Here is a 25,779-nt window from a genome sequence, read left to right on the forward strand (position 1 = left end):
AAATCCGGCCCGTGGGGTAGTTCAATCTGTCCCGTCTGATGTTACCACAACCCAACTAAAACCAATTTTGATTTTTTTAGCTGAAAAATTGCTCGAGGAATTTGTTGAGATTGCGATTAAATTTAATTTTAACACTGTAAATATTGTTAATAAAATGTAACTTTGTTCGTCACACTTACATAATCCAGGTGTCCAGGCGGCAACATTTTTGGCCCCTAGTCAAAAAACCTTGCCCACCCCTGCTTTAGTTTAACAAAGTTTTGCATATCTATATATAGTTATTGAAAACTTGCAAAGAATAAAAGGAAAAAGTGGTGCCATAAGTTCAGTTACTATTTCCGTAAAAAGATACTAAGAAAATTGAAAATGAGCTACGGATATTAGATATACATTGCGTCTTACATGAACAGATTCAAATATATACGTATCGGGCATAATATGAGTTGTCCTGGTTTAACGTGTCTTGTACTTCTTTGGCTAATTTTTTTTAAAATCTGTAAAAATTGACATTATTAATATCAGTCACTTTCGCCGGTGTTGTCAACAACTGTTCGAATATCATCGACCGTTACTAAATTTCAACCACTTGAGGAAAGCCTTATATTTCTAAGGTTAAACCAATCAGGATATTAACCAAGAACTACAAGCCGAGCTTGATAGTATATCTATATAGTCTGATGAGAAATCGACATCCTAAATATTGTTGGAAATGACAATACCAAACAACAGGCGTTCATTCTTCCTTCTACAAACGAGAAACCTGATCAGGAAGCTAAAATGACGTCACTTCCTGTATGAGTATAGACCGCGTATTATCATTCGGCAACACTGTCAATGATCCACAGCTAGCACAGACATCGCACAAGCTTCGCACAACCTGTACAGCAGGAATAGCCTCATTTATATTCAGCAGAGCAAAAGTTCTCTGAGTGCAGTTGGTCATAACAGGAATACTATACTGTGCAGGAATTCAATGGAGTGACTTTTAACTATAGTTTCATGAGCGGTAATATTGTATATTCTTACTGTAAGTAGGGTGATAAATTATAAACGACAATATTCAGTTATTCAAACGTTTCACCAGTTGCTTTTTGAAAACATTTTATCATAGTTAGTTAGTTAAGTCGTATTAAATTAGTACTGAGGGTGCCAGTGTACCATGATAATATGAAAATGGCATTAAACGATGAACCGATAAAAAACGATATCTGGAACAAAAATTATGTCTTGTTGGGAAATATTTAACAATTATTTCAAGTGAGCCAAGATGATGAATGTAACATTAAATATCTAATACAAAACCTCAGCAAGTTCTTTTTGAAATTACAAAATTTAAACGATATTAAAATATGCTTGGTGGACGAAGTGCTTTTACAATTTTCATAGTCAACTTTTAATATGAAACACTGAACGGAATAGTACAAGTCTGCAATTGAAAATCATATATTTGAAGGCCTGAATGTGTTTTGAAGCTAAACTATTGTAATCAATCATCTTTGACGACTTTTGACGAATAGATTCGCCCGCGACATATTGGAGACATTTTTACGATACATGCAGACAGCATCAACTTAGTTCTCGGAAGTATTTGATTCCACTGCCACGCGACCTGCCCATATTTTACTATTTTTATTTTATTGCAGTATTCCTGCTTATTTATATTTAGCATCCCCGCTCTACCAAAATGGAGTAAAAATATCTTCCATAATTACTTTTCTAAAAAACAGTATAAGAACACTCACCATGGATAAAAGCAAGAAAGACAGTGATGCATGGAGGAAAAAGTCACGTGTTGTTCGGAAAGCTTCGTTTGAAAGAGTGCCAAAAGGATTTTTCTCTGTAATTCGGACATTGACAGTAGATTTCAACTTACCAAATGGAAGAGTGATGACGCTGAAATGTATTGGAAATCACACAGTTGAACAAATCAAAGAGCAAGCTTTGGTGAGAGCAATTTTCGATATATTAGAGCAGTAGAATATTTAAAAAATTCACTGAATTTGACAGTATTATAACACTTGTACAATAAATGAACCTATAGATTTCCAACTTGACTATTATGGGATGCAGATGGATTGCGTATAAAACACGCTTTTTCGATAGCCAAATGTTCAAAATTACACAAAATTTGAAGAATTTTATTAAAATTAATTACCAGTTGAATGAAAATATTGCAAAAAATTGTCAACTCGAATATTAACTTGAGTTCAGCAAGTGATTTTCTGATTTCTGTATTAAAAAATAACAATAATTCGTATCATCAAAACTGAACCAGAGGATGGGTGCGTATAGGAGCAATATAAATGCTGATAATCATAAATCGATGTACATATGTACGAGTTAGATATAGGTTTATAGTATTAGCAGTACTATGAATCACTTCGCTGAGACCAATAATGCCATGTCCAAATCCAGTTAGCCATTGAATACATCGAGAAGATGTATGGGTCTTTTCCCATTATCAAATATACGGTACCCCCGAAGTATGTGAACCCAGATGGCGGACACAGGAACGTATGTGTACCAGGTCAGGGTTAGGCCATAATTTTAAGTTTGGGGACTAACCAAGTGACTCCCGTAGTATTTGTACCCGAAATTATTGCCTAACCCTAACCTGGTACAAATACTACGTTCCGGTGTCCGCCATCTTGGTTCACATACTTCGGGAGTATTTAGTAAACCGCTAACAATGTTCTAGAACCCCGATTTTTCAATTACTTAACGTCACTCGTTGAAAGCGCCATTTATCCAAGATTTTGATGCATCCGAGAGATAAAATGTCATATAATAAATCTCCTATTGAATGTGGCATCAATCCGATATTTCTACACCAAACTGAAAAAAGCAAACACGAATCCAAATCATTATCGCTTATTTTTAGACCAAGATGTTCGACACATACCCGGGCATGGAAGATGGTATCGAATATATTCTAACCTATATCTTGGATGGACACGTGATAGAAATCTGCGATTTGCAACAAACTTTTCAGACCCTACGTGTCGTATCGATGTGGTCGAAATCGGGAATGAAAGGGTCTCTCAACTTATCACCTGTTCGGTAAGAACCACCAAGTTTTACTGTCGTTTATTTCATATCAGTCCTACCAAATCTAGTATTTATGAAACGGGTCGTAAAGAATTAAGTTCAATCCAGTATAAAACGGGTGTCCATAAAGTCTTCTCACAATTGGAAATATGATCATTATATCAATAGCTGTTATGGACACACTGTATACTTTCAACTACATAAATATAACAAGCCAAATGGAAACTAGATGGGTGTTTCATGTCTTTGATCTGAAAAATATTCTATTACGCCAGAAACTTAGCCGTACAAATCCATAATATAGGTTTGAAAAATCTTCGCAGTTAGACGTAGGTCGTCCATATTTTGCACATGGTTTAATTTAGTGGCCTGAGCGCATGGGAATTCGAAATAGAACAAACATCAAGTATATTACTTGTACATATATTTTGGAATTACCAATCAACTTGTTTGACAGTATTTGTTCTATTTAGACTGGAAACAAGTCAAGAAAGAATGTTTAACATAAAGTTGGGGTCATTAATGGGAGTAATTTGGGGGAATTTCCAATCAATTGCAAACGATGAATTATACATGACAAGAAGGAAACTCACAAACGTAAGGAGACTAGCCATATCTGGCAGAATGTCACTTGAATATGCAATGGAACCATCGCTAGAGACTTGCACTTTACCTCCCAACATAATATCAAAGCTTGAGGATGAAAGGTAAATTCGTATTTCTCCTAAATGTAATTGTTATGAAATGTTTTATACACATGAGGTTTGGAAATAATAATTTATCCATGATTTAGATTTTAGAATACAACACACGACTAATTCAATAACTAGTGTTGACACATTTAAAAAAAAAGTGAAATTGTATTATGTCCTTTCTTACTATACATATATACTGACACATTGCTGTGAGTTTGTTCTTTCACCTAATAACTCTTAGCTCGTCTGTGATCGTATTCTTCTTTCAAAAATCTTTTCATTTTTGAAGTTTCGTTATTTTGCATCAAATAAAGTATCTCGATATTTTATCAGAAATCCGAAAAATAAGAAATAATTTAGGCACAGTGAACTAGTGAAATTCTAGCTTTTTCAAAATGTTGGAATAGCATTGTTTTTTATTTACCTTTGAACTTATGTCACCCCCAGAAAGTGTAACGTTTAATCTGACGTATTCACCTGAATTAAAACACAAGATGTCATCTAGGTTCGAACGTGTGACTTTTGGTTAAAGTAGTTTCATTTTATTTTTCACAGGTTTATGATATGCATATTCGGACCAAATAAAAACAGTACGAAAGTGGCAGTAAAGTTGGACGATTATCCAGCGGCAATATTGAAAAGATTTTTTGCAAGGTTGCTTCACTAATTTCTACAATTTAATAAATGTACATTGAAAGATTGATCACCTCATTCTACTTAATATGAAACACATGATCACGTAATCTAATTTTACCTAATATCAAAGTTATAATTAGGGAATGAATACATATTCAAACAGATTCGTGCTTAATAGGCTGGTTATTATTTAGTTAGCCAATATCGCCTCATTGTGCTTATACGTTTGGATAAAAAAAACTCCATATTTTCCAGCCTGGCACCAGCTCTACGCATAGCATTTCAAATTCCAGAAGATGCAACGTACTCTGAATTCGTGATGAAAGTTTGTGGATTAAACGATTATATTTGGGGAAATTACAGAATCATCGACTTTGTTTATATCAGAGAATGCCTATCGAGGGTACGAAAACTTGAGTCATGTATACATCGAAATTTATACATAAAAATTTACCCTTTCTATTCCAAATTAACACATTAATCCTAGTACTTTTGAAATATACAATATTAGTTCCATGTGTATGATCCGGCAAATTCATTTAGTCATTTGTCACTTATTTCATGTGAAATTAACTAAATAATTTTTAATAAGCCTACCCGTCAGTTGAATAAACCTTGGCGGCTAAAAAGTGAGCAATAGATGCGTAAGATATCTTTGTGTTACAAAAAATAATGAGATAATGATTTAATAGGTATTTATAGTTTTATACACTTAAATTTATACACAGGACGTTGAGCCAAACCTTGCTCTCTGTCCACCACTCATGGAATCAGAGGACGCGATTCCCGATGATCATGATCCTTGGTATCTTGTCGACGAATCAACAGGGGTAACCGAAGAACATCAGCAACTCACAATAATAAATAAAAATCACAACGAAATTGTAGCGCTGTCTTTGTGGGATATGACAAGGAAATTTCAAATTAAAATATTAGGTAAGAAACCACATGGTAGATATTAATACACTAAACGAAAAGCTGATAAATGATAAAGAACTCAAGTTTCGTTTGATTTTTTAATCTTTTTGTTTATGGAATCGCTTTGCCGTATTCCTCTGAGCACACAGTTTGATTCATGTTTCTGCGTTTCCGTAATTGTTTCATTTACGCGCTATCGAATTTCGATCGTAATTGTCCCCGAACAAACAAGTGCACGATGCTCAAATATATTGAAAACGAAGGCAAAACTAAAATAGTAGGGGTATGCAATCTATCATAGTAGACAACCAGTACCGCAGCCTTCACAACTTCACCTGACTAGATCGAGAACGCGGGACCGCCACAAAATGCGTCATCGCACACACAATAAAACAAATTCCTCAGCACACACAAAAAACGAATTCCTCAGAGACCACGAAAATTTTTGAAATATATAAAAGTAATAGCCTTCTGGCGGAAAATACAATCTTTACCCACTGAAAATTTCAAATCCGTAACTCCAATTTTTTCATAAGAACATTGATAGGAATACAAAATGACAAAACGATCCATTACATTGTATTACATTGTGACAAATAATGCATGTTCTCATTTTGAAAACTGGATTAACAGGTTATTTCATTTTTAGGACTTGATTATCTTTCCATTGAAGACGAGATTGTGGAAGAACCAGACGAAGTTTATGTAGAAGCCTGCTTATATCATGGTCAATTTCAACTTGCTCCACCGATTAAAACCGATCCAATAAAATTTACGGAATCTTTGAGGTATGAAAGCCCAATGTAGCAATTAAACGCAATGTACTCTAATGAGGAATGAACATTATCTAAAGAAAAACTCAATTTAACGTTTGATGTTGTTTTCTGATTGAGATTGCTCAGCTGGTGTACACTTACAATTCATTGTTAGCATAATTCAAATTGAAATCTTGCTAATTTTTGGAAAGATTTGAAACAATTTCAGTCAGTGTTTTTTGAACATTTCGCCGCCCTAATGAGCTGCCCATAATATATATGTGTGTATTCTTATATTTTACGCCATCTCGAGTTCGGTTAAGAATATTTAATTTCACCTAACGCACGTCAACTTAGTAAAGAGCGTCGAATTTTTTCCCGTGATTTAGAAGTGCATTATGCGATATAAAAATGGGGTTAGAAGTTTAAAAATGAAATAATGTAAGAAGTATGAGAAAATTGGAAAATGCAAGGTAGGGTGAAGGGTAGGGTAAATCTCGCTACAAGATAAAACCAACGACTGATCAGTTTTAACATTTGTGGAAACCACCTTTTGCTTATCTTTTGCAAACAAATATATATCTATATTTTTTTTAGATGGTTTTGCTGGTTGAAATTTGATATTCAAATAAGAAATATTCCAAAAGAAGCGCGAATCAACGTTAATGTTGTTGGGATTTATAAAACCAAATCCGTAAAAGTAAAAATCGGATTAAAACCAACAGAAAACGATGGAGAACAGCACCTTGTACTTAGATGGTCAAACATGCAATTGCTGAACCACAGGTGAATGCGCATATGAATACTACACTATTGTTTAAAGCTGAAAGCGAGCACATTTTCAATCGCATCCTGAACTTCAGCCCAAAACTGGTCATATTCCAAAAATATTTTTTTTTGTATTTATAAAAATCAAAGTAACTTAAGAAAAAATTAACACCTTCTATCATTGACCACATTTATGTGTTTAATAGAATTAAGAGTAATGTCCTGCAAAAAATGTTTGTTTACCAAATTAAAAGTCCACTGTAGGAACCGAATTCCATTCTAGAGATATGCGCGGCTTACAATGACTAGACGTTTATATAAGTTCTACTGATTGTCATACCTTTAAAACCATTTGTCATTCATTCAAATTTTACTGAAGGCTCGGAGAAATCATCTTTCTATCTCCCATTTCTACGTTTCGTATGGATATTGTGTAAATTGTGAAAAAGGGGATATATGTTCTATTTCAATAGTAAATACTTCAGCCAGTGTTAAATCCAAATATTATAAGTAAAACAAATACCACAGATCTGTACTTCTCACTGGAAATCAAGTATTTTGCATGTGGCCGATGTCACAAAATGAAGACATTTCTTTCGAAACTCATACTGCAACATCGGCCCCAAATGAAGGAGGTGGAAATAATACAACAGTAACAAAGTTACATATTGAGGTAAATTATGTATTATGGTTGTACATCTCTCTGAAGAGGACTATCGTAACAAATTTTGTATCTATCCAATAATAGAAAAGGTGGTGATGCAGATGAAAAGTTAAAATGTTTTTATGTTATATTTAAAAAATTTTCATATTTTTGCCCTTGATTTTTAAAAAATAAATTGACATTTCTCTGAAGAGCATTATTGTAATAAATTTTATATTTATACAAAATAATATAAGAGGCTGTGACGACGATAAAAGTCGAGAAGTTTTCATCTTATATTTGAAGTTTTTTTCATATATTCGCACTTGTATGACGTTGATGTGTAAAAGAGATCCGAAAATATTATTCTTAGTTGGAGTTATTTAGTTTTAGTTATTATTTTTAGTTGGAAACTTACATGCACCCCGTTGCATTTCCTCGTGGTGCACCGAGTTCAATAACAGCCTCGGAAGATACGACAGCAGAAAAAGAGCCGGTGCATGGATCCCCTGAGTGGGGACAATTAGAAGAAATATTAAAACAAGATAAATTGCATGATTTGGACAAAAAGAGCAAAGATTTATTGTTCAAATATAGGTATATTTTATTCTATAAGGTTATATTTTTGCAGAAGATGTATTGAACTTCCTTCATGTTATGAACTTGTATCTGTGTTTACAAACACATTCGAGAACTTTCACAATATTATTTGAATGTAACAATATTATGTATAAGCCCAAGAACCCCATTTATTGTTTAAAAAAAATGTTACGCTTATGACAACAGTTGTCGTGTACACCTCCTTATCTTGTAACCTAAAAACACGTGACCGTGGTATATCTATATATTATCTTACCTATATTTCCAAATTCATTTAGACTGTATTGTAGAAATCGCCCGAATACACTACCTAAGTTACTTATATCAGTCAATGCAGCAAATTTGGAAAGCATGTGTAAGATGAGAAGTTTGCTGGAAACATGGCCTGCAATATCTGTTGAAGTACGTGATCTACATGAATATAGTTTTTTTTTCGTTAGTTCATTGACTATAAATTAAAGTTTATACTTCTAAAACCTATACTATACAGATACTGAGCAAATCATAGCGAATGGAGTTCACGATTTCGTATAAATTAACCAAGTTATACGAGTATTTTCAGCTCGCTGTTTATATAAAAAAAATAAAAAAGAACAGAATATGTCACACGAATTAACTTTATCTAATATTGTTTGTCGTGTGTGCTATATTAGTATAATTGTTGTATTTATTGAATAATATTATTCGATTTCAAGGTTGCATTGGAGTTACTGGATTCGCAATTTGTCGATGAAAAAATTCGAGCTTTTGCCACAAATACACTCAAAAAATTGACGAATAAAAAGTTGCTTGCTTATTTATTACAACTCACACAGGTAGGACCCTTTAATATATAGAATATCCGATTGAATATAAATTTTAATATTACCATTCAGCATTCAATTTATGAAATAGCATGTAATGTTTCTGAATGTTACAGAAATACTTCATTTGAATCAACTAATTTATGTTTAAAAACAATGACAACTTAGAACATCGCTTAACAAATTCTTTCGTGTATGTTGTATATAGTAATGTATGAAATGTTTTAGGCATTTGCCTTGTAATATGGTAAGGGTCAGGTCAAATACCCGTTTATATCATTAATTCAATCGTTTTATCCAACTGTTGCAACGAAATTCGCGGTCTCGCGCGAGCATTTCTCAGTGTTTTTATCTTGTGCACGTCAGGTTACCACCAGATGGATGTTTCTCGATGTGGCGGGATATGCATCTTGAAATGTCACAGTAATTCACAATCAATATAGTATTATCTACGCTATTCTATGGTAACTGGTCAACTTGAGAATTATGAATCATAAATAAAATATAAATTCTATTAAATATATATGCATTAATAAAAATTTACCTTTACAGGCTTTAAAGTTTGAACCATACCACGACAGCGCTCTGGCAAGATTTCTATTGACCAGAAGTCTTAAAAGCAAACGAATCGGACATTACTTTTTCTGGTTTCTGAGATCGGAAATGGAAAATCCTCATGTCAGTCATCGATACTCAGTCCTTCTTGAAGCATATTTACGTGGATGTGGAAAAGATATGATCATCAAATTATCTGACCAAGCTAAAGCTATTGGATGCCTGAAGACTATTTCTCTTAATGTAAGTGTTTTATTGGACACGTAGTGGACATAGCGATCGTTTCAATATTATGTTGTTGTTGTTGTTCTTGTTCTTTGACACGTTTTTAAAAAGTAGCTTTTCTCTTTGATTACTGGACCAATTACTTTGAAATTTTCAGTGGTTGAGGATAAAAATTTTCTTCAGAAGGCTATTATTTTTTTTTTTTGCTATGACGTCATCAAAATTATTGCCAATAGGTGGCGCTACGTGTCACTATATTTGAGCATAGCTCTCTTGTTATAGATGATAAATGTTTCACTTTATTTGATACTTCATAAATTTGGAATTACCACTTCGTAGTACTTGATTATATTCAATACCGTTAGAGACCTTATTTGATCATATTCTGACCTAAGGTATAGTTATTGTACTTCGTGATAACGATATTTTAAGTGCGTTGTAATTTTTTTTTTTTTTTTCAGGTTGTTTCCAAGTTGCGACACGGACTTGGGGGAAGCAAAATGGCCGAATTGTTACGTGAGGAGTTACGAAATGTTGGTGATTTTCCTGACAGCTTCCAGGCTCCTTATGATCCACGTATAACTCTCGGTAGACTAATTGTAGAGAAATCGAAAGTTATGGATTCGAAAAAGAAACCATTGTGGCTGGAGTTTGAAAATTTTGACAAAAACGTTATTTCTGAACAAGATAAAACTATAAGGTAGGCACAGTATCTAAATATATGCATTGTTTTATCTAGCATGGTTATCAAAGAATAATCAAAACTAAATATACAAGCCAGTGTCTCGTAATTATTAAGATTACTAGAGACGTTGCTATGGACAACTCGGTATCTCAGAACACAATTTGTCGGAGTGAAGCAAAAAACCTTCCACATTTAAATTTAAAAATTCCCCTCCCTTATTTAAATGACAGTATTGCTAGAGCAGCATGCATCATAAACTCACGGACTAATTGGCAAGTTGGGCTACGCTTAAATGAATATGACGTCATAGAACAACAGCCAAAACACCAATACGTGACGTCAGCACAATACAGTTTTAAATATGAATCATGAAAATCATCAAAAGAAGATAAAATCAGAATAAATTTCATGATGTACATTCAGAATAATGTTCAAGCAAGGGGATGATCTTCGACAAGACATGTTAACGTTACAAATGCTACAATTGATGAATCAGCTATGGCAAGAAGAAGGACTAGATTTGTATTTGCTTCCATATGGTTGTATCAGCACGGGTAAGGTATTTAGTCACAAAGTATATATAATATCACAAAAGTAGAACATCTTGAATTACCAAAAGTACCTATTCTCAATTACGTATCTATATGTATCCTCAAATATACGAAATATGGAGCTATAGACTTCCACAAATCTGCTTTGTATTTCGATTCGAATCACGTTAGGGGTCTCGTGTAGTTTATATATATCAGAGGTTCTCAGCCTTTTATGGCTCAAGTCTCCATTTCGGAGGCTTTTAGCACTCATGGCCCCTGTTTATCATTCCAATGGTATTTCTATTGTTATTTTAATTGGTAGATTCCAAATCCCATTATGTTCAAACGATTCATGCTCAACAAAGTGTAAGTAAACAGTATGTGAAACAACCTTATCAAGCAATGAAACAGGAAAGAACGGGGAATTTTTTTGTAAAGTGAAAAGTAAAATCAGTTTTGCGTCTAGCATTGTGGCCCCCCACTCTGCTCTGTGGTCCCTTTGAGGGGCCACGGGCCTCCGACTGAGAACCGCTGCCATACATACTTCTAGTGGGCGCGGCCTAAGACTTTTTCAATATGTTTTTCTGACCCCCACCTGACTACGTTATTTGCGAGATCAAATAATAGTTTTTTTTTCGAGTATAAGCCATGTCGATATATGGTTTGAATCTCTCTCTGTGCGCACTGTATGCCTGTACATCTAATTAATGAGATTGCAACACGTATTTCAGGTTTACTTCATGGCTTAATTCAAGTTGTTCCAAATGCCACAACTGTAGCGTCAATTCAAAAAGAATTTGGAGGGTTAATTAGAGGTTCGTTCAAAGATGAGGTACTCAAGAAGTGGATGGAAGACAAAAATCCAACCCCATCAAAAATGCAGGAAGCAGTCAACATATTTATGTTATCATGCGCAGGCTATTGTGTAGCAACATATGTTTTGGGTAAATTTCGATTGATTTTAACCAATAATGGCGGTACAGTTACGGTCAACGCACCAAGGCTAAATCGCTAACCTGGTCATAACTTCCAGAAAATCGTCAATTGACAAGAGCATTTTCGATATCATTGGTCAAACGTTTGCCGGGTATTGCTAGCGATGAACGGCAGAGCGTGTTTTGCGTAAGATTTACATGTGTGTAGCCTACATGTGGAGGAAATACACCTTAATTTTTAAGTTTTATAACATTACCATTTCTAGGTATTGGCGACAGACATAATGACAACATAATGGTAACCACAACTGGCAATCTTTTCCACATCGATTTCGGACATTTTCTCGGGAATACCAAAAGATTTTATGGAATTCAACGAGAACGTGTCCCGTTTGTGTTGACGCCTGACTTCGTACACGTGATGGGCACTGAACAAGGAGCGATGTTTCAAAAGTTTAAGGTACGTTTTGCGTGTAATCTTTGATGTCAAATGTGTGAAAAGCAACTCGAAATTTAGCTTATATTTGTATGTTGGGTGCATTTCATCATCTTCAAGTGACTTATTATTTGGATTTTTATTAATTACTCAGGTAGTCGGGAACACTAGCGTTGACCTTTGTCTCATGTTTGGCAAAGTTGTTTCATTGAGAGTTTTGACTAGCATACTTTCCCGTTTAGGAACAACAGATATTTGCGTGCCTGTTTTTCACACAAACAGCCTACTAGGCGCTTTTGTTGTCGATATTTAACCAGTTTTCTTAATTCAATCTTAGTTAGAATTCACTTTTTAACAGGACTCGTGTGTGCATGCATTCCTTATCATTCGAAGACATGCAGCATTGTTCATAAACTTATTTCATATGATGAAAGCGACAGGTATTCCAGAGCTAACTTCTGTACGGGACATCCATTATTTGAGAAAGGTAATTCCTTTGATTGCAATAAATTATGATTTATTTTTCCCTAAAATTTCATTTTCGTCTTTATAGAGGTGAATTTTTATCAGAATTTTGCAAATTGCAATATATAAACGTTGGGCCTGTAAGAAGTTTGATTAAGCAATTCACCGGAAAGTTCTTGTTACCTTGTGTTCACAATCAATATGTATAAGCCATTGTTCATAGTAAAGTTCACCTATATTCACGTCTCTGATATTCTACAGGTTCTAATTCTTTCACAAAGTGAAAAAGAAGCAAGGGAACACTTTCTTAACGAAATCAGTGGCGTCATAAAAAAGAGTTGGACTGTTCAAGTTAACTGGTTTATGCATTCAATTATGCATTCAGGAAATTCATGAATGGGATTTTGTTCAAAAAAGCGAAACATGTTGAAATTTGACTATGCAAAACGTTTGTCGCGACCTTGCAAAGTGTATTTAATCAGATAGAATGTGAATGAAAAACGAAATTACTCCAACTTTGCACTTAATTGGTGTTTTACATCAGCTACGTATAATTCAATATTATACTTGAAATGCAAATTTCATTGCTGCCGTACATTTAGGAATTCCGTTCGACTTGCTCTGTGGTGTTGCTATGTTCCGTAGTTTTGAGTTCGTTTTTTTTTCAAGTTTGCCAGACATGTGTTATACACAACGGACCTTCAGTGAAATAATGAAAAAATCCACTTTCCTACGGATGTTCGACATACTATATTTTGTCCCAAAAATGAGTACGGTATTGAAGTACATTTGTTGCACAGCGAACATATTTTGGAGATTGTATAGTTGAATCGTTACGAAATATAAGACTTACATACTTGAGTTTGATGCCTTTATGTTTCAATAAGTTTTTTTATACAACAGCACAAAGATTTATTCACAAAACAAACATGTTGATATGAATTTTGGGAAAATTTAGATAGTTCCATTTACTCTATCATTTCAACTTTCAAATTTTTAATTCTTTTAAATATACGAGTTCTAAAATAAATGTAACCTTTTTATTGTATTTCCAATTTTTGTCCTTATCTTCTGAACACAACATAACCTTTTACATACTAGTCATCCTAAAGTGCAGATTTAATACATGAACTTCAGACGGACTTGTATATATTTGGAAATCTTTTATTGCAGATATTGATAAAGTTTGTCAAATCGCAGCAACTCGGTTTTATTTTGTATATTGTGCACTCTTGCTACTTTCTCGTCAATGACTTGATAACTTTCTTGTGTTTAGGATACATTGTAATCAATTCTTCAGCCGTTGGTTCGTAATTATCTTTCATTTCAAATCCAGGAGATACCGTAACTCCGAGAAGAGAATATTTCCCCTCGCCGGGATATGTCAAGCGTGCGGCGTACCAGTCACCTTCAAAATGTAAAGAAAATTTATCATATCAATATCGTGTTGTTCAAATATCGTCGACTATTTAATAGGTAACAAAAGACATACCTCGTTTTACTGCAACTACAAACTTTTTGGCCGTCTTTCCTAGGTAATGACACGTAAGTTCGCCAGTCACATAATCAATGACGAAAAGGGTTAGTTTCGCTCCGTGATAAAAATGCCACAGCTGATCCGAATTTAGTCGATGGAACAGAGAAAAGTCTTTGTCCTGATTCAAAAAAGAAAGGCAATCTACAACGAAAGTAATATTCATGTTTAGTATTCAACCTCCTTGAATTTTTATCATCGTGGATTAAATTTTCTATCAGTTCGTACTAATCATCTTAGCAAACTATATAAACTTGATAAGGCAGAAACATTGTCTATGTTTGCTCTTTTCTCAGCAAACTTTACCTCCAATAGGTAGTAAATATGTGTGCCAAAGACTCTAGTTGCGTTTGCTCCATATCTTTCTGGAAGGTAACTTATTTTTTCCGTACTTCTGTATATTTCACTGAACCAACCTCCCTGGATTTTAATACCCATGTTTATTTGTCAATCCAGTAATTTGCGGTCTGAAAATAAGAAATTATCCGCAAGTAATATATTCGATATTTTGTGTTGTCATATTTCATTTTGATATTATGGATTTTGTAACGGCTCTTAAGCTAACTTTTACCGTTAATAATCCACTTGGTCGACAATCATAAACCATGCTCAAATGTCGCTTAATTGCAATAACACTGGCCGAGGCTTAGTCAATTGACTCATTTAAAAATTATTTATATTCAAGTATAATAACTTCAACGCTATAGTAAAGTAATTAATGTTCTTCGTGGTATGCAAATAATAAAGAATGATTCCATTTTCGGTAAATGGATTTCAAATGAAGAAAAGTTTGCGCTTATTTTTCTAGTTACATGTTCATTCTTTACAGTTTTTACAAACCAATTCGCGGCAATGTTCAAGTAATAAAATATCTCAATAACAAAACAGGTTTTTTGAAATAGCCATGAATAAATCTCAACTGTTTTAACATATGAATTGCATGCTGAACGCTCAATAAAGTTTGGGTAATTTTTTTTTCCTTTGGTGTTACTTGAATCGAAAGATCGCAACTTTAGGAATATAATACTTCTTAGAGTAGACGACCGCGGGTGGCTATGAACTTCGTCCATCAGACAAAGATTGCGCGAGTTCCGCCCCCTCGACCAAAAAATACCGTTCTCTTAGTTACAGATATCACTTAAACCGAATTCAATCATATCGTCATGATGATTATTGAATGCATTATGATGTCATATCAAATAACGTCACGGGTGACATTTTGAAAATCTGCATAATCTATAAAATTGTAATAATAAGCAAGTATATTTGATAATAGCTTGAATTTGAAAACATTAAGAAGTCCAAGGTTATGATAATAAAACTTCGTGGTACCAGAAAATGTGCCGCTAAAATACCAGTTACCGTTCCGCGGGGGTGGAGCGTACATAGCTGAGCAGCTGCCCTACCCGCTCGAAAGGCTTGAGGGTAATCACTCACTATATTATATAATAAACTAGAGTTAAACAAGGCCGTATCACGAGTAAATGCCATATACCGATACCGATATCATACAAATGGCCTATATTTCCGATACCGATATATCGGTACATTTCTAACTCGTAGTCAATAATTTTCAGCGCAATCTGCATTCCTAACTCTAACTAAGTAATTACTAATTTTCTTATTTTTGAGCGTTGGCTGGAGTGTTTTTTGCGGGAGCTTTGCACAAAAGATCCGAATTCTGAACTGAAAACATAAATATCTCACCAGTTTTTTTCCTGTACCTTCATAAACATTGATCGCAAAAACAAACAAACAAAAAATTTTGAATAGCTTCGGCAGCATCATCTTCGTCGTCCGAAAATATGGTGTTTGTCTATTTTGAATTTTTTCTTTTATATGGCAACGACCTTTACGTACTATCATAGTTAAGCCAGCTTTAGAGCGATCGTATGACGAACCATACTGTTACGTTCTCGCTATCTTACCGCAGCTAAAGACAAGACTCGATGACAAAATATAGTCGTTTTGAAGCAATGAGAAATCCCTGATAACGACATAATTATAAGAATCCATACATCAAGCTATTTTAAAACGTCGTACTAAAACATACATCGAAAGTCTCACTTAGCTATGTGTCATTTTGAAGTTTTTATATATTTTCTAGACAGCAATGTTACGCGTGAGCAGTCCTATATACGAAACTGCTCTAATTATGAGATCACACACACTGGGTCAGCTTGAGCCACGCGTGTCATTCATTTTTAATTATTTTATTTAACCATGCCAAATGACCTCCCCTCAAACCCTATCAGGGTGTGGCAAACTTTTGGGGTCTAGTTGGTACAATGTACAGTGGTGGGTTCTGAACAGCAGCTTTGAAGGTCTCAAGCTTGTTTAGTTCAACCTAACTTGTGAATTAAGTTTTCTGACAAGAACTGCATCAAGAACAAACACAGAACGCGAAATTCTGATGAACATATGCAAAAGTTGCGGTGTCAAGTTACACACCAGAGAACAACATACTGGCGGAAAGCATGCAACGTCATGTTTCCCACTAACTGACGCGGGAATGGACCAGATTTGGTCCCGGTTGAAAAAAAGATATTTATTCATGATTTTAGTTATTTGCAAAGTGTAACATTTGATAGCACACCTGCAAATCCGTTTTATCATAGGAGCAGGCTGTATTGTGATATAAGTAGTATATATCATTTTTAAAACGTTCAATTTAAAATACACTGAATTTAAAAATTTGAGTAGTATTATTTATTAATTTTTATTCTATATGCATTATAATTGGGGATAATTTCATGGAAAATCTTTAACATACCATTAATAGTAATAGATGAAGCTTCATCGAGCAGATTGGCCCTTCGGAAGTGTGCATCCAACAGATAGCTCTTAGTTTAATTGGTATCCAGGAAGTAGCCCTTGGCTTCATGAAGGATGGCGACCTATGAATAAGAGTATTGGCAAACAAGAAAGTTTCCGGTCATTCGAAAAATATATTCTCAGCTTGTCAGCTATATTTGCTCTTATGTTGAAGTCATGACCAGATTTTTTCAAAGAATCCCATTTTTAAATTCAAATAAGTGAACCATTCATTCTTCATTGATTTAGGTTTGAACGTCATAATGGAATTAAACTACAAGACATAGTTTGTATGGCAGGAAAGGGACTGACGCTACCCTCAACCCAACTCCGACAGCGGTCAAACTATGGCACAGTATTTGTGCTGCCAAACTTCAAAATACAGTATTACAAAGTTGTACAAATTCCACGAAAAGGATGAATAAAAATACACTTATACCCTCAATACAAGTACACGAGGTAAATACCAAATTATAACTACTTCAAAGCACAATAGAAAAAAGACCAAATTTCTGGTATGAGTGGGATCAGTTGATCAGACTTCATTTCGCATTTCAAAATACTTGCATGAATGCCTTGTTGTCGTAAGTCATATAAGGAAATGAAATTAATCCTGTTTCGACTTTGTTTCAGTACATTCAACAAAATGCTGTTACTGAGACTAACTACACTCAACAAAAATTGCAGAGAAGCATTTGCTATGATCACACCATCATGCGGCCATATATTTGTTTTTCTTCAGACTTGTTGAACAGACGGAACAGTATGGGTGTTATTAAAGTATTGGTTTTATTGGCGATGCTTCGATGTACACATAAAATAACTTTCATAAAACCAACATTCTTGAAGCATTATAAATACAGTTTATAAGATGTATGTTCATGTGGAATTATTTTACCATTAGCATATTTGATGATTTGTTTCAAGATGTTATAAACAATAGCCATAAAATTAATTTTGACTTTACATTTTCCTCATTTTACAGGACTGTTCCCCATGCTTATATCCTAGCCTAGTATATTACAAAGTGTATTGTCGCGGTTTAACTTATTCAATTAACAATGCGTGGGTTCATGACATAGTTGATTGTTGTTAGTTTTTGATCTTTAAATCTGAATTTTAAATTTTGCTACCTTTGAAAAATTAAGACGCCCCCGGGATATTCGTCGGTCGCATTGTATGAGCTTCTGCTCAGATAAATGCCTCTGTTTGTATGAATATTGAAACTTTGGATATTTCGGTCTCATTTTGATATTTTTAATGATATGAATGAATACAGTAAATGCTATTGTTTTTTAATGAAAATTGCCATTACTTCTAATTAGTTTTTCTTCTCGAATAGTCTATTGCACTATAGAGAGAGAAAACATTCCCAGTATTGCTTAGTTGACGTTTGAGAGAAGAGCTAGTACTTTGCGTGAATAACCACAAATCTTCAAAATACACAAAATACACAAAATACACAATAAACATTTCAACGCAAAATAAAGAATAAAAGCCCAGGGCGTTTTGGCATGTTTTAGTAACCTTCCAGAAAGCGCTGATTTCTAGTTGTTTCGCTAGACAACAAAAATTAAAAATCCCAATTTTTAATCCAAATCAGTAAACCATTCGTATCTCATTGAGATAATTTGAAAGTTATAATGGAATTAAACTACGCCCCCGGGATATTCGTCGGTCGCTTTGTATGAGCTTCTGATAAATGCCTCTGTTTTGTATGAATATTGAAACATTGGATATTTCTGTCTCATTTTGATATTTTTAATGATACGCATGTTTACAGTAAATGCTATTGTTTTTTAATAAACATTGCCATCAATTTCTAATAAGTTTTTCATCTCGAATAATCTATATTTTGCACTATTAACAGAGAGAACATTCCTAGCATGGCTTTGTTGAGGTTTGAAAGAAAAGCTTTTACCTCGCGTGTAGGCATATAACCACACTGTTTCAACTATACGCAGTAAACATTTCAGCATTACAAGCCCAGGGCGTTTGGCATTTTTAATAACCTTCCAGAAAGTGCCAATTTCTTAGTGTCACGCTAGATAGCAAAAAATAGGAATCTATATTTTTTAATTTAAATTAGTGAACCATTCGTATCTCATTGAGATATGTCTGAAAGTCATAATGAAATTAGACTACAAGACATATTTTGTATGGCAGAAAAAGGGATTGTCCCACTGTCAATCTAACTTTTTCGGAGGTCAAACTACTATCACGAAGTATTTGTGCTGCCAAACGTCAAAATACAGTACTATAAAGTTGCACAAATTCCATGAAAGATATGAATGAAAATATACTTATAGCTTCAATACAAGTATACGAAGTGAATACCAAATTATAACTACTTTAACGCAATGGAAACATATTAACTACTTTAACGTATTCTCAAATACATATCTATATGTATCCTCAAATATACGGAATATGGAGCTATAGACTACCACGAATCTGCTTCGTATTTCAATTCGAACCACGTTTGGGGTCTCGTGTAGTATATTACAATTCAGTGGTTCACAACATTTTATGACTCGAGTCTCCATTTCAGAGGCTTTTGGCACACAAGGCCACTGTTTATCATTCTAATGGTATTTCTATTGGTATTTTAATTGGTAGATTCCAAATCCCATCATGATCAAACTATCCATGCTCAACAAAGTGTAAACAATATGTGAAACAACCTTATCCAGCAATGAAACTGGGAGGAACGGGGAGTTTTGTGGTCCATTTGAGGGGCCACGGACCTCCGGCTGGGAACCGCTGCTATACATACTTCTAGTGGGCGTGGCCTAAGTCTTTTTCAATATGTTTTTCTGATTTCCACCTGACTACGTCAATCACGAGATCAAATAATAACTTTTATTCCAGTATGTTGATATATGGTTTGAATCTCTCTATGCATGTATATCTAATGCGATTGCAACTCGTATTTCAGGTTTACTTCATGGCTTTAATTAGAGGTTCTTTCAAAGATGAGGTACTCCAGAAGTGAATGGAAGATAAAATTCAGCAAGCAGTCAACATACTTATGTTATCATGTGCAGGCTATTGTGTAGCAACCTATGTTTTGGGTAAGTTTCGATCGATTTTTAGTTATTACGTGTATAAGCCAATAATGATGATACAGTTACGGTCAGCGCAAGGGTGTCTCCAAAATGTGGTGTCCCACTTGTCGCACGTGTCGCACTTGTCTCACGTGTACCACTTGTCTTACGTGTCCCACTTGTCCCAGGTGTACCACGGGTCCCACTTGTCCCACGTGTACCCCTTGTCCCACTTGACCCGCGTGTCCCACTTGTCCCACGTGTACCACCTGTCCCACGAGTCCCACGTGTCCCACTTGTCCCACTTGTACCACTTGTACTACTTGTACCACGTTTCCCATGTGTCCCACTTGTCCCACGTGTACTACGTGTACCACGTGTACCACTTGTCTTACGTGTCCCACTTGTCCCAGGTGTACCACGGGTCCCACGTGTACCACTTGTCCCACTTGACCCACGTGTCCCACTTGTCCCACGTGTATCACCTGTCCCACGAGTCCCAGTTGTCCCACTTGTGCCACATGTACCACTTGTACTACTTGTACCACGTTTCCCATGTGTCCCACTTGTCCCACGTGTACTACGTGTACCACGTGTACCACGTGTACCACTTGTCTCACGTGTCCCACTTGTTCCACGTGTCCAACTTGTCCCACGTGTACCATGTGTCCCACTTGTCCCACATGTCCCACTGTCCCACTTGGGGGACGGGGGACAAGTGGTACACGTGGTACGTACAAGTGGACAAGTAGGACAAGTGGGACAGATGGGACAAGTGGAACAAGTTGGACACGTGGGACAAGTAAGACACGTGGTACAAGTGGTACACCTGAGACAAGTGAGACACGTGGGACAAGTGGAACAAGTGGTACACGTGGGACAGGTGGTACACATGGTACAAGTGGTACACGTGGGACAAGTTGGACAAGTGGAACACGTGCCACAACTGGCAATCTGTTCCATATCAATTTCGGGCATTTTCTCAGGAATATGAAGAGATTTTATGGAATTCAACGAGAACGTGTTCCGTTTGTGCTGACGCCTGACTTCGTACACGTGATGGGCACTGAACAGAAAGCGATGTTTCAAAAGTTTAAGGTACGTTTTGTGAGTAATCTTTGATGTCAAATGTGTAAAAAGCTACTTGGAATTTAGCTTATATTTGTATGTAGGGTGCATTTCATCATCTTCAAGTGACTTATTATTTGGATTTTTACACAAACAGCCTATTATTGTCGATTTGTAACGAGTTATCTCAATTCAATCTTAGTTAAAATTCACTCTTTAACAGGACTCGTGTGTGCATGCATTCCTTATCATTCGAAGACATGCAGCATTATTCATAAACCTATTTCATATGATGAAAGCGACAGGTATTCCGGAGCTAACTTCAGTACGAGACATCCATTATTTGAGAAATGTAATTCATTTAATTGCAATAAATTATGATTTATTTTTCCTCAAATTTAATTTTCGTCTCCATAAAGGTGACTTTTTATCAGAATTTTGCTAGTTGAAATATATATACGTTGCGCCTGTACGAGGTTTGTTAAGGCAATTCACCGGAAAGTTCTTGTTGCCTTGTGTTCATAATTAATTTGTATAAGCCATTGTTCACAGCAAAGTTTATTTATATTCACGTCTCTGTTATTCTATAGGTTCTAATTCTTTTACAAAGTGAAAAAGAAGCAAGGGAACACTTTCTCAACTCAACGAAATCAGTGGTGTCATAAAAAAGAGTTGGACGGTTCCAGTTAACTGGTTTATGCATTTAATTATGCATTCAGGAAATTCATAAACTGTTTCAGCATGCGACAAAGACATATTGAAATGTGGCTACGTTTTTGGCGACATTGCAAGGTGTATTTTATCCCAGCTCGAATAGAGTGTGAATGAAAAATGAAACAACTTTACACTCACTTAAATTAATGTTTTAAGCCATATAATTTCCATATTGGACACGTAGTGGACATAGCGATCGTTTCAATATTATGTTGTTCTTAGTGGCCTTGTTCTTTGACACGTTTTGAAGAAATCGCTTTTCTCTTCGAATACTGGACCAATTGCTTTGAAATCTTCAGTGGTTGAAGATAAAATTTTTCTCCAGAAGGCTATTACTTTTTTTTTGCTATGACGTCATCAAAATTATTCCCACTGGGTGGAGCTACGTGTCCATATATTTAAGCATAGCTCTCTTGTTATACTTGGAAAGCAACTTTCATTACGGACGTACAATCAGGAATTATGTTCCACTTGCGTTCTGGTATTGCTCTGTTCCATAGTTAAAAATGCGTTATTTTCAAGTTTGCTTGACATGCGTGGATGTGTTGATCAAACTATCCATGCTCAACAAAGTGTAAACAATATGTGAAACAACCTTATCCAGCAATGAAACTGGGAGGAACGGGGAGTTTTGTGGTCCGTTTGAGAAGCCACGGACCTCCGGCTGGGAACCGCTGCCATACATACTTCTAGTGGGCGTGGCCTAAGTCTTTTTCAATATGTTTTTCTGATTTCCACCTGACTACGTCAATCACGAGATCAAATAATAACTTTTATTCCAGTATGTTGATATATGGTTTGAATCTCTCTATGCATGTATATCTAATGCGATTGCAACTCGTATTTCAGGTTTACTTCATGGCTTTAATTAGAGGTTCTTTCAAAGATGAGGTACTCCAGAAGTGGATGGAAGATAAAAATCCAACCTCATCGAAAATTCAGCAAGCAGTCAACATACTTATGTTATCATGTGCAGGCTATTGTGTAGCAACCTATGTTTTGGGTAAGTTTCGATCGATTTTTAGTTATTACGTGTATAAGCCAATTATGATGATACAGTTACGGTCAGCGCAAGGGTGTCTCCAAAATGTGGTGTCCCACTTGTCCCACGTGTCGCACTTGTCTCACGTGTACCACTTGTCTTACGTGTCCCACTTGTCCCAGGTGTACCACGGGTCCCACTTGTCCCACGTGTACCACTTGTCCCACTTGACCCGCGTGTCCCACTTGTCCCACGTGTACCACCTGTCCCACGAGTCCCACGTGTCCCACTTGTACCACTTGTACTACTTGTACCACGTTTCCCATGTGTCCCACTTGTCCCACGTGTACTACGTGTACCACGTGTACCACTTGTCTTACGTGTCCCACTTGTCCCAGGTGTACCACGGGTCCCACTTGTCCCACGTGTACCACTTGTCCCACTTGACCCACGTGTCCCACTTGTCCCACATGTACCACCTGTCCCACGAGTCCCACTTGTCCCACTTGTGCCACATGTACCACTTGTACTACTTGTACCACGTTTCCCATGTGTCCCACTTGTCCCACGTGTACTACGTGTACCACGTGTACCACTTGTCTCACGTGTCCCACTTGTTCCACGTGTCCAACTTGTCCCACGTGTACCACGTGTCCCACTTGTCCCACTTGTCCCACTTGACCCACGTGTCCCACTTGTCCCACGTGTACCACCTGTCCCACGAGTCCCACTTGTGCCACATGTACCACTTGTACTACTTGTACCACGTTTCCCATGTGTCCCACTTGTCCCACGTGTACTACGTGTACCACGTGTACCACTTGTCTCACGTGTCCCACTTGTTCCACGTGTCCAACTTGTCCCACGTGTACCACGTGTCCCACTTGTCCCACTTGTCCCATTTGTCCCACATGTCCCACTGTCCCACTTGGGGGACGGGGGACAAGTGGTACACGTGGTACGTACAAGTGGACAAGTAGGACAAGTGGGACACATGGGACAAGTGGAACAAGTGGGACACGTGGGACAAGTAAGACACGTGGTACAAGTGGTACACCTGAGACAAGTGAGACACGTGGGACAAGTGGAACAAGTGGAACAAGTGGTACACGTGGGACAGGTGGTACACGTGGTACAAGTGGTACACGTGGGACAAGTTGGACAAGTGGAACACGTGCCACAACTGGCAATCTGTTCCATATCAATTTCGGGCATTTTCTCAGGAATATGAAGAGATTTTATGGAATTCAACGAGAACGTGTTCCGTTTGTGCTGACGCCTGACTTCGTACACGTGATGGGCACTGAACAAAAAGCGATGTTTCAAAAGTTTAAGGTACGTTTTGTGAGTAATCTTTGATGTCAAATGTGTAAAAAGCTACTTGGAATTTAGCTTATATTTGTATGTAGGGTGCATTTCATCATCTTCAAGTGACTTACTATTTAGATTTTTACACAAACAGCCTATTATTGTCGATTTGTAACGAGTTATCTCAATTCAATCTTAGTTAAAATTCACTCTTTAACAGGACTCGTGTGTGCATGCATTCCTTATCATTCGAAGACATGCAGCATTATTCATAAACCTATTTCATATGATGAAAGCGACAGGTATTCCGGAGCTAACTTCTGTACGAGACATCCATTATTTGAGAAATGTAATTCATTTAATTGCAATAAATTATGATTTTTTTTTCTTCAAATTTAATTTTCGTCTCCATAAAGGTGACTTTTTATCAGAATTTTGCTAGTTGAAATATATATACGTTGGGCCTGTACGAGGTTTGTTAAGGCAATTCACCGGAAAGTTCTTGTTGCCTTGTGTTCATAATTAATTTGTATAAGCCATTGTTCATAGCAAAGTTTATTTATATTCACGTCTCTGTTATTCTATAAGTTCTAATTCTTTCACAAAGTGAAAAAGAAGCAAGGGAACACTTTCTCAACTCAACGAAATCAGTGGTGTCATAAAAAAGAGTTGGACGGTTCCAGTTAACTGGTTTATGCATTCAATTATGCATTCAGGAAATTCATAAACTGTTTCAGCATGCGACAAAGACATATTGAAATGTGGCTACGTTTTTGGCGACATTGCAAGGTGTATTTTATCCCAGCTCGAATAGAGTGTGAATGAAAAATGAAACAACTTTGCACTCACTTAAATTAATGTTTTAAGCCATATAATTTCCATATTGGACACGTAGTGGACATAGCGATCGTTTCAATATTATGTTGTTCTTAGTGGCCGTGTTCTTTGACACGTTTTGAAGAAATCGCTTTTCTCTTCGAATACTGGACCAATTGCTTTGAAATCTTCAGTGGTTGAAGATAAAATTTTTCTCCAGAAGGCTATTACTTTTTTTTTGCTATGACGTCATCAAAATTATTCCCACTGGGTGGAGCTACGTGTCCATATATTTAAGCATAGCTCTCTTGTTATACTTGGAAAGCAACTTCCATTACGGACGTACAATCAGGAATTATGTTCCACTTGCGTTCTGGTATTGCTCTGTTCCATAGTTAAAAATGCGTTATTTTCAAGTTTGCTTGACATGCGTGGATGTGTTACACACACCGGATCTGATATAATTAAACTTTCTTCCTAATATCTAACTTCTAGTTGATATCTTACGGATGTTTGACATATACTGTATTTTGTCACAAAATTGAGTACGGTATTTTTTGTGTACATTTGCTTCACAGTGAATATATTTAGAGATGCTATTTGTACCTTTACTAAATATGAAACTTACATACTTGAGTTTGACGCCTTTGTATTTCAATAGGTTTTTTTATACAACAGCAAAGATAGTTATTCACAAAACAAACATGTCGATATGAATTTTGGGTGAATTTAGTTATAGTTCCATTTACTCCATCATTTCAACTTTCGAATTTTTTATTTTATCAAATATACGAGT

The 25,779-nt window shown here is 35.9% G+C and overlaps 1 protein-coding gene across 1 annotated transcript; it reads left to right on the forward strand.

Moving 5' to 3' along the window:
- The first annotated feature begins 877 nt into the window (after nucleotides 1-877).
- LOC120346257 (phosphatidylinositol 4,5-bisphosphate 3-kinase catalytic subunit gamma isoform-like) lies at nucleotides 878-14,163 on the forward strand. The gene is made up of 20 exons (XM_039415960.2): nucleotides 878-1,006; nucleotides 1,728-1,944; nucleotides 2,882-3,060; nucleotides 3,522-3,755; nucleotides 4,299-4,397; nucleotides 4,635-4,782; nucleotides 5,108-5,315; nucleotides 5,947-6,085; nucleotides 6,650-6,838; nucleotides 7,349-7,493; nucleotides 7,870-8,060; nucleotides 8,342-8,465; nucleotides 8,759-8,878; nucleotides 9,419-9,664; nucleotides 10,108-10,346; nucleotides 10,755-10,885; nucleotides 11,596-11,808; nucleotides 12,066-12,259; nucleotides 12,594-12,722; nucleotides 12,962-14,163. Exons 2-20 carry the CDS (start codon nucleotides 1,744-1,746, stop codon nucleotides 13,094-13,096), a joined length of 3,264 nt encoding a protein of 1,087 aa, XP_039271894.2. The 5' UTR covers nucleotides 878-1,006; nucleotides 1,728-1,743; the 3' UTR covers nucleotides 13,097-14,163.
- Nucleotides 14,164-25,779: the final 11,616 nt, after the last annotated feature.

The sequence above is a fragment of the Styela clava genome, chromosome 8 (genome assembly GCF_964204865.1).
Source record: "Styela clava chromosome 8, kaStyClav1.hap1.2, whole genome shotgun sequence".
In the NCBI taxonomy this organism is placed as follows: Eukaryota; Metazoa; Chordata; class Ascidiacea; order Stolidobranchia; family Styelidae; genus Styela; species Styela clava.

Coding starts and splice junctions, on each gene's coding strand:
- LOC120346257 (XM_039415960.2), top strand. CDS start 1,744: ATGGATAAAAGCAAGAAAGACAGTGATGCATGGAGGAAAAAGTCACGT. Junction 4,398..4,634: donor TTGAAAAGATTTTTTGCAAG/GTTGCTTCACTA, acceptor CATATTTTCCAG/CCTGGCACCAGCTCTACGCA. Junction 10,886..11,595: donor ATATGGTTGTATCAGCACGG/GTAAGGTATTTA, acceptor CACGTATTTCAG/GTTTACTTCATGGCTTAATT.